The sequence below is a fragment of the Myotis davidii genome, unplaced genomic scaffold, assembly GCF_000327345.1.
Source record: "Myotis davidii unplaced genomic scaffold, ASM32734v1 scaffold763, whole genome shotgun sequence".
Classification (NCBI taxonomy): domain Eukaryota; kingdom Metazoa; phylum Chordata; class Mammalia; order Chiroptera; family Vespertilionidae; genus Myotis; species Myotis davidii.
In genome coordinates, this window is record NW_006294248.1 from 1,121,116 (window position 1) to 1,131,136 (window position 10,021).

Genomic DNA, 10,021 nt, shown 5'->3' on the forward strand with positions numbered 1-10,021 from the left:
GTTCAGTAGGAAGTTACACATGGTTTTTCCCTCACAGAACTTCCATCCTGACGTGGAGGCACTGCTTAGCAGATACACATCGACCTTCGTCTACATCCTGGACCTGCTACCTATATAACTTTATAACTATATAACTTTGGATTTAAGGCAATTGGCTCAATCTATCATTGTTAAGCATGGATAGCAATTTTCATTTAGTAGTTCTCAACCTTCCTAGAGTCATCTGGGAAACTTTTTAAATATCCATTTCAGGGCCTTCCCCATAGATTCTGATTCAACTGGTCTGGGTAAGTGCCAAACCATCAGTAAGTTTAAAAGCCATCAGGTTCTTCTATTGAGCAGCCAGTGAGACCTACTCCTCTATCCTTAGGGATGATGGGATCTTTGTACTGAATGATGCACATGAAGACCCTCCATTCAGTAAACACGTAACTGCTAGCTTTGCTTCCCAGGCATCACAGGTGCTGTCTAACTCACACAGGTCCAGGCATCTTGGAGAAGACTGTTTACCTGAAGCTGGTCAGTGAGCAAGGAAGAGCTGAAGATAATTCTGATAGTGTTGTTCTTTAAAAACAAATATGACTACCAATCTATAATTTGATCACAGCTCAATAATCACCTCACCGCTCATTTTAATGGGTTAAATTTACTTGGCCATTCCAAGAGATTGCTTGTTCTGGAACTTCTCTGTTTAATTTAATTTCCACTTTCAGTACAAACCACCACTCAGAGTTTAATAATGTCTAATACAGTGCTAGTAAGGAGAAGAGGTAAGACCATATCTTAAAATAATATCTAGCCTAACCCTTGCATTTTACAAATGAGAACAAGGAAACCCAAAGAAATGAAGTTATTTTCCCAAGGTCAAACTCCCAATAGGTTCAGCTTTGTTTTGTTAGCTCAGCACGAACCTATCTAACAATTTAGCTGTATGCAGCTTTACGTAACAGATAACTTTCCCACTGGTTGTATGTAAATAGAATCTTTGTAAAGCAAAGCATTTGTTCAATGTACTAAGAAAAACTTCATGGCCATTCTTAAATCTATTCATTCCTTTGGTTTAAAACAAAAAGTTTTTTCCAGATGGAGACAGAAGTGGCATGGTTTTTCACTCTTGCTGAATCTCCACATAGAAACAGACAAAGCAACTAGATAGCAAATCCAAAGACCCATGAATAGCATTTTAAGTAAAATTGGGTCAAGCTATCTCCCAAAACCCCAAATACAAATAAGTGGGGACAAACCACTCTTGGACACCAGACATGCATGGCAGCAGCTTCTATGGGAGAAAGCACAGGAAAGGCACAGAAAATCTGAGAATAGCAGTTAAAATTAAAAAAGGTTTGGCTCAGTCCCCCAGTGGGTGAGTAGCAGGGGTCAGAGTAGGTCTGACATATTTGAACTCTAAAAACTGGTCAACCAGGGCTCCCTTCCAGGTCAAGGCTGACGCATAGAGATGTGAAATTTCTAGACATGGAATAAAAGCTGAGCAGGATAGAGGCATCAGAGAAAAAAAGGGGAAGAGAAGTTCCCAATAAAAATAGGAGAGGAGGACAGAGCCAGTGAATCTCACTACAGGTAAACAATGGCAGAGGGATCTCTGTGCATTGAGAAAAGCGATACTGAACACCTTCTTCTAAACGTTCAGGAAAAAATGATTTCTCATGGAAGTGAGGAAATGAAAGGTGTGGAGGTCAAATCCTACACAAAGTTACAAGAATAAAAGAAACAAAGGGGCAGAATAGCATCCCTTCAGATAACGTAAGTGACCCAATAACAAAGAGCATCTCCAGGAACCTCGATTTTTTTTTTATCATGGTCTTAATATACTTTTCAATTAAAAAATAAAGAGGTGTTTTTGATACATGGCTGGTTTTATGTGTAAGATGAGCCTGGAACATCTTTTTATATCAGGTAGTGAGAAAGCTATCAAAACCTATTAAGATCATGTCAAAGGTCCTTAGAAGACAACCTGAAGAAGCTCCCACCAGCTAAAGATGAGAAAATTCAAGCTTCAAAAAAGATAATTGCTGCCCTGGCCCAGTGGCTCAGTTGGTTGGAGTATAGTCTCATACACCTAAAATGTCTTGGGTTTGATTCCCAGACAGGGCACATACATAGTTTTCGAGTTTGATCCCTGGTTGGAATGCATATGGGAGGTAACCAATTGTTGTTTCTCTTTCTCTCTCTCTCTCTCTCTTCCCACTCCCTTTCTCTAAAATCAATAAACATATCCTCAGATGAAGATAAAAAATATATAATTGCAATTAGAACCCATCAAATATATTTCAATACATTAATTTATAATAATTTTAAAAATCTAATTGATTATATTTGGAAGAAAACAAAGAACCAATAATCTGGAGAATTGATAAAGGAAAAGAATCAAACATGTATTTTTGTCATTTCTATATAAACTGGGTATCCCTGGTACCCAAAGAGTAGATGATAGAAATCATATCACTGTAAAATATCCCAAGTAACAAATGAAAAAGAAATTATAGAATTAGAATGCCACCCTTAGGCAACCTCTAAAGAATGAATGGATTAAGTCAATAAGCGTGAAAGGCTGCTAACGTCACCAAAAGAGAAACAAGCAGACATTGTGTGCTTCTGAGGAAAGATCGCACCACAGTCTATCTTGCCAGAGGGGCAGAACTGAGTCTGATCAAGCCTATGCATCCAGTTGCCCAATACAAAAATACAGAAAACAGAGGAACATATCGAGCTGTCCTATAGGACATGATCAGCAAAAATAATGTTTAGTCTACAGATCAAATGCCCTGAATTTTCCAACAGATAAATTATAAGGAAAAGAAAAGGAAGGACAAGAAATCTTTACACTAAGAGACTTAAAGGACTTTTTTAAAAGGCTAAGCTGTATTATCCAAAGGAGTCACCCAATCAGGGGTGGGTGATAAACTATTAAAAATACACATTGAAAGTGATGACTATACAAGTCAGGAGTCTGGTTATTTTCAGAGAAAAGTGGGAGTTGAGATCGAGGCATATAAATAGATTTCTAGGGTGGTTGGCTAAGTACTGTTTCTTAACCTGGGGTGTTTATCATATAAAAATGACAACAATAATATAACAATAAACTACAGTTATTTTGTGTGGCTTTCTTTGTGTTTTATTTTACAATAAAAAGCTTTTTAAGAGTATGAAGAATAAATGTATAAAGCAAATTTAAGTAGCATCCTAAATTCTTTTTTCTTGGTAAATCCTTATTTTATAGCTTTTCAAAGCAAGTAAATGTTTGCTCATAGAGTGTATTTTTAAGAATCACTACAATAATAAATCAGCAAATGATTATTAAGGACTTACTGCGTGTAAGACATTGCTCTCCCATTGTAACAGGCTTATATCTTCAGATACTTCCTGTTTCCAGGATTAACACCATGCATTGGAAGTATTCACGATGGGTTGCATTTGTGTGCTATTTTGCTTTTTATAATGTTTAGTTTTATTCATTGGTTGAACTATGCATTTTTGGAGAAGAAGGCTCATGAAACACTTCCACTCAGCACCAAAGTAAATGGCCTTCTCCCTGGTCTTAGCCACTGTGTACTGAGCCACGGTCTAGTGGGCCAGTCCCTCTCCCCCGTGGGAGTGGGCAGCAGAAACTCTACTCTGTTACTGGGCTTCGCTTTATTGACTCATCATCCCAGCCTCACAACCACACCACACATCTGAATAGCCAGTTCCTCGAAATGACAGTTTCAGAGAGGTTTATAGTGGGTACCAATTCCCAGCAGAACTAAAGGGTGGGTGAGAATTTTTACCAACCCAAGATCCCAAATATCTAGGAGCAACTCTTTTCCAGAAAAACCCAGTTTCTAAATCTAAACTTTAGCAAGCGTATGCTCTTTCTGCAAAGGAACTATGAGAGCTGCAAAGCTATAGAATTCCTTTAAGGCCAAGAAACTTCTATCTCAATCAAGAGTAAAAGTAATAATAATAATAATGGAGAGATAACCGATGGAGAGATAACATTGACCTTGTAGAAGAGGCTGTTCTAAGCAGATTACATGCATTCATTTATGTAATTCTCACCACCACCCAAATATAGGTGGTACTATACCATTCCCATTTGACAGATAGTGAAATCGAGGAGCATAGAGGTTAAATAACCTAACCAAGGTCACACAACTAGTAGGTAGCAGTAATAGGACTCAAACCAAGTGGCCTGGCTGTAGAACCTGTGAGATTAGCTACGTGTTACTATAATGCCACAAGTTCTTCACACCTTGACAAGCCTGGTCAGCGTTAGGGTGGGGAAGATAGAGGTCTATATTTGAACACTCCCTGATTTGTTGAATTTCCATTTTAGATAACTTCCGGCAGAGAGCACAGCTCATCAATGATCAAGTAGCATCCAATCTGTCTCCTTAACAGTTCTTGAAGCTGTCGATTCCTCTCCATGCCCATTGCCACTGTTTTGGTTCAAGCCTCCACCATTCCTTCCTCCACTAGATAATGGCAGTAGCCTCCTAAGTCACCTTCCTGCGTCTAGCCCTAATAATTGGAGACAAGGATGAATGGCAAAAACAGAAATATAAAAGGTGCCAAGCTAGCCGCAGAAGACACATACACCAGCCCCAACAATTTCTACACGCAAGAGCTGGAGAGAAGTGGGAGCAGGTGTAAAAGCTCAGATCCTTACAAATCTAGAGAAAGTCGAAAGCAGAGCCAGTATGAAAACATTAAATAAAGACCCCATAAAGTACAAGCTGCCGGGATCTAACCGCAGGGCCTGTGGGCCCAGGGCAGATGTAGACAGATTGCCTGCTCTCCTCCCTACCTCCTCCAGCCTCCCTGGGGCTTGGGGCTCCTGATCAGAGAGACTTGGCTGGCCCCAACCCCCCTCCCTCCTGCACTGGCTTTGCTGAAATGTGTCCGGGGCAGGGCATTGGGCAGGAAGGAGACTCCTCACATGACCCAGCTTACCCCTCCTTTCCTCTCCTCTCCTCCTCAAGCGGCACACTACAGTAAGAACGCAGCAGACATGCAGACAGAAGGGGGTCCACGGTGGACAAGAAGGGTCCTGCTCCTCGCCATCCTCTGGGCAGCTGCACGCCTGCCTCCCCCGGGGGCCACCCTGCCCCAGCGTCTCCCAGGGGCCACAGGTAGGTGGGTGCTGGGGTCAGCGACCCCTGCTACTGCTGCTGCTATAAATGAAGGGACAAAGGGACATTCTCCCTTGACCCCCTTGGCTTATGCTTCCTCCTGTGCTTGCTCTGATTTTTAGCATTTGGAAGAATATGAAAGGCTTTTGATCCCTCAAATAAGCCTCAAAGATAGCGCCGAAACAATTCACAGACACCATGAAGCAGGGCGGCCTCCGTTTTCATTGTTGGAGACTTCATTGTGAGAAAAAATCTATCATCCCAGAAACTCACTCTGCAGAAAACAATTCACAGACACCATGAAGCAGGGCGGCTTCCATTTTTATTGTTGGAGACTTCATCGTGAGAAAAAAATCTATCATCCCAGAAACTCACTCTGCAGACAGTGGGTGATAGTTCACGGGCCTGGGGACAACGTGGGTTCTGCAACTGGAAAATGAAATTGTACAGATATTAGAAATCTTAATAATCAGAGATTATAGTTTCTACTTGAGGAGGAAGAGGGGTTTGGAATGCCCTTTTAGAAATGAAGCAGACGAGAAGGAGTGATTTCATGATTTCCTCTTTTTAATTCTTCCACTGTCATCAGCTTATTTCATTAAAGCCTCTCTTTCGGGTCTCAAAGACTTTTTTTCCCCCCAGGTCTACAACTCCATCACATTCAAAAGGGCTATGTACATTGTCACCAGGGTTCTTAAAATTGCACCCAGAAACCCCACACTTTACAGATTTCTTGAGCAATTTCCCTTTGTGAGCTTGGTATGTGTGATTCCAACATCCTTCAAACTCTCACCTCCTTTTCCTCACCAGGAAATAGCACCCAATGTGTTATTTCTCCATCATCGGAGTTTCCTGAAGGGTTTTTCACAAAACAGGAGCGCAAAGATGGAGGCATCGTAATCTACTTCCTAATTATCCTTTACATGTTCATGGCCCTGTCTATTGTCTGTGACGAGTACTTCCTGCCCTCCTTGGAACTCATCAGTGAATGTAAGTGGCTGGGAATCTCCCGGGTGACCATCCAGACAGTTGTGCCACACACATCTATGGGCATGGCTGTCCCTGAAATAGCTCAGCAGCAATCTGTCCCTCTCAACCGGTTGCAGAATTGCACTATTTGTAATTCTGCTTCATTACTGGAGTCTGAAAATGAGATCTACCAGTTTAAACCCACGGTTTATATCCCTTCAGTTACAGGCATCATCCAGAATTCTGAGCATATAACTTTCATTGGTGCCCCAGTCCCTAAAATCAAGGTATCAGAGAGGTTTTATGCCACATCAGCAAAAACGCCAGCATGGTTAGTTTCATTCTTGAGGCATGCTCACTTCAGAGCAAGTCTACGTCAAGGGTCAGGTCACCCATTGGACAGAAACAGTGAGCATTTCTTCACAGAGAAGAGCATGAACAGACACTCTCTTTTACCCACGGCTCCTCCCCCACTCCCGCTGCAAGGCAAGCCAAGCGTGTTCTCTCTTGTTCACTAGAGTATAGCTGTCCCCTAGGACCTAAAATAAGACCTGGCAACAGTGGGGACACTCAACACATATCTGTTTAATGAAAAAAAATTATAGAGTAGGTCAGCATAAGTTTATTATAATGATTATTTAAATTGCGTAGATGTAAATACATGCATTTTTAGGCTGACATTGTTTTAAGTTGATATTGATAGTTTTAATTTAATAGAGATTAAATTAGTTTAACATAGTGTTTTTTACTTGGATTGATGAAATACAAGACGAATAGAAGAAAAAGGTAAAAATCATCTACATTCCCATCACCCAGAGATTCCCCATAGTTACTACTGGGTGTATTTCCTTTCAGCCTTTGGATCTTGCAATAGGTACTATTTAAGGCCTTTTCCTTTCTGTCGTGTAATATCAAATTATGTACATTTCCCATAGGATTAAATGCTCTTCAAAAAGTTTATTTTTAATGGTAGCATCATTCTTTAGGATTTTTGTAAATGACTTGATCACTGAAAACTGTTTTTTAGGCATTGTAGTCACCATGTAGAAACTTATAATTTTTAACATTATAAATTTATGAAATATTCGATTTTTTTAAGTTTCTTTGTTTTAAATATGTTATGCCCCTACTTGCAGAAAAATCTTTGCAAACTTCTCTGAGCGTTTCTTGGTAAAGATGCAGAGCTGTGCCTATTTTAAGCTTCCTCTTACACGTTCCGAAAGCATGTCACAGAGGCACACAAACCTAAACCTCTGGAATATGTGGTAGCTTCCATTCCAGAAAGCCATGAACAATATCATTTTAGATGCCTTTGTTAGTTGCTTTAAAAATGGAACTTTATTTTGTAAAGTTTGTCTTTATCTTTTATCCATTTCTGAGGTTAACATTTTATAAGTGTATTGAAATTTACTTTTTTTTCTTTTGTGTTTTATTGCCCATGTTCTAATGGGGGTGTGAGTGGGGGTAATTTATCTTTTTCTTATTGGTTTCCAAGACTTTTTTTAATGTAAGGATATTAACCTTTTTTCTAATACAAAATTTATATGTTTTTTCATGGTTTGTTTTTGCTTTTGTATTTTGTGTGTTTATCACATTGAAATTTTACATATTTTAAGTAAACTTATAAATGTATTATAATTCCCCTTTTGGTTTTATACTTAGACTTTTTTATCCATTGGTCAGAAAAATTGTCATATTTTATTTTACTTATATGTATATTTTTACATTTATTTATTTCATCACCTAAGAATTTGTTTTGCTATGGGACACAATACTATTTTTTTCTAAAGTTAATCAGTTTCATATACTAAGTTTTTATCTACATATGGGCCTGTTCCTATACTCTCAACTCTGTTGCAGTAACCCACTTGTTCATCCTTGTGAGAAGAACTGTACTTTTAAATAGAAAACCTAGATAATCTATACTAAAAAAAGCAACCTTCTTGCCCTTTAAATACAGTTCTTCATGTTGTGATCCAGCCATAAAATTATTTTCGTTGCTACTTCATAACTGTAATGTTGCTATTGTTAGGAATCATAATGTAAATATCTGATATGCAAAATGGTCTTAGGCGACCCCTGTGGAAGAGTTGTTCAACCGCCAAAGGGGTCGCGACCCACAGGTTGAGAACCACTGAATAAAAGGATAATATGCTAATTAGACCGAGAGACCTTCCAGATGTCCTTCTGGACAAAGCCATGGTGGCAGGGCTGAGGCAGAGGCAGTTAGGGACAAGCAGGCAGGGGAGGGCAGTTGGGGGCAATCAGGCCAGCTGTGGGATCAGGCCTAAACCGGCAGTCGGACATCCCCTAAGGGGTCCCAGATTGGAGAGAGTGCAGGCCTGGCTGAGAGACAACCCCCCTACCCCCCTGCATGAATTTCGTGCACTGGTCCGCTAGTGTTAACTACATAAGTCTAAGAGACTTTCAATTCAAGGTAATATTCCACCTAGTATCTTTCTCTTCTGGAAAGTAAAATAATAATTTTAAAACATTTTTGCTTTCACATTATCGAACAATGACTTGACTGAAAGAATAAATGCGTAAAAAATTGTCCTCACAGTGGTAAATAAAAACTCTTCTAGCCCTACAGAAAGAGACTACTGCATTAAAGCTTAGATTGCCACTTTAGAAGAATCTTCAGTGAGTGACTTCACAGAGTATCTGTAACAATCACTTCCACCATGGCACTTGTGGAATCACTCTGAAACATCATCAACAACATGCACTTCTCAGCGCACTACTCCTGGCTCAGAAATAGAATACAGTAGCTATTACTGATGTGTGACTGACGGATGATGCTACGCCACTGCCGAATCTTCCTCAGCAGCTCAGAACCTACCTGGTCTTGAGTACTAGAAATACTAACAACAAAAGGAGATAGAAATAGTGTTAGATCAATTCTTTTTAAAATGTCTATAAGTTAACTTTGTCATTTCTCTTTTCAAGATCAGCATGGTCTCATCCACATTTAAACATCAGCAATAAAAAACAATCTCCCTGAAAGTGGTTTACATCCACAGAGAAGTATGCAAATGTTACATTCCCCCATAGTTCTTTGATTAGCATTGAGTGAAAATAGTTCCACCATCCCATCAGCTAATTAATACTATTCTCAAAATAGTTTACTGATGCATTCCACAAAGCACTGGAGTGTTATTTATTCATTCATTTATCTTATTAGTTATCATAAAACAATGATAAAAGCATGGTTCTAAATTAAATATATATGGTTTCATTTAGTCTCCACAAAAACCCTATGAAGTAGGGACTATTAGATTGGCTTATTAAAGAGAAAATTGAGGCTGAGAAGATACGCAATTTCTCCAGACTACACAGTCAGTATATGGCAAAGCCATGGTCTCTCTTGCGCCCAAACTCAAGAATGTTCTCGATTGCTATATGATATAATTTTACACATCCTTGTTTCAGATTGGCTGCTGTAACATGGTTGTTTCAGAAGAACTGTTCTATATGAACAATCTTAAAGATTTGTCCCTTCCAAGGGCACTGAAAATGTTAACCCTCCCAAAAAATCCCCCCCCCCCAAAAAAAAAAACCTTATCAAATACTCACTTTAATAATGGACAAAGTATACTACAAAATAGTGAGAATCCACTTTGAAAAATCAGCTCAGACTTTTGGCAACCTATTGGGGATTGATTGATCATGTCTGATACAATGACTTTCTGTGGGGGACATGTTCTGAGTCCCAACCTAGAATACAGTGGTAGGATTGGCAGGACCATGGCCCACCCAGATCCATCATCTCATTACCCCCTCCTCAAGTCACAAGCAATGGTTCATTGGCCAGCAGAAGGGGCTCCAGAAAGTGAAGACTAGAAGAGTTCAGGAATGGAATCTCTGTGCAGGGGAAGGAGGAGGGGGAGGGCAGATCCTCTTCCTGACACCCTGGCTCGGCC

At 39.7% G+C, this 10,021-nt stretch overlaps 1 protein-coding gene across 4 annotated transcripts in view; it reads left to right on the forward strand.

Moving 5' to 3' along the window:
* The first annotated feature begins 4,936 nt into the window (after positions 1–4,936).
* SLC24A5 (solute carrier family 24 (sodium/potassium/calcium exchanger), member 5) overlaps positions 4,937–10,021 on the forward strand; it is a 21,255-nt gene continuing 16,170 nt past the window's right edge. The window contains exons 1-2 of one of the 4 annotated variants that reach the window (XM_006768280.2): positions 4,937–5,129; positions 5,940–6,119. In XM_006768280.2, coding sequence (XP_006768343.1) covers positions 4,937–5,129; positions 5,940–6,119 — 373 coding nt within the window. The remainder of the gene's footprint in view (positions 5,130–5,939; positions 6,120–10,021) is intronic. The other 3 variants (XM_015566916.1, XM_015566914.1, XM_015566915.1) reach the window with 3 other exon arrangements.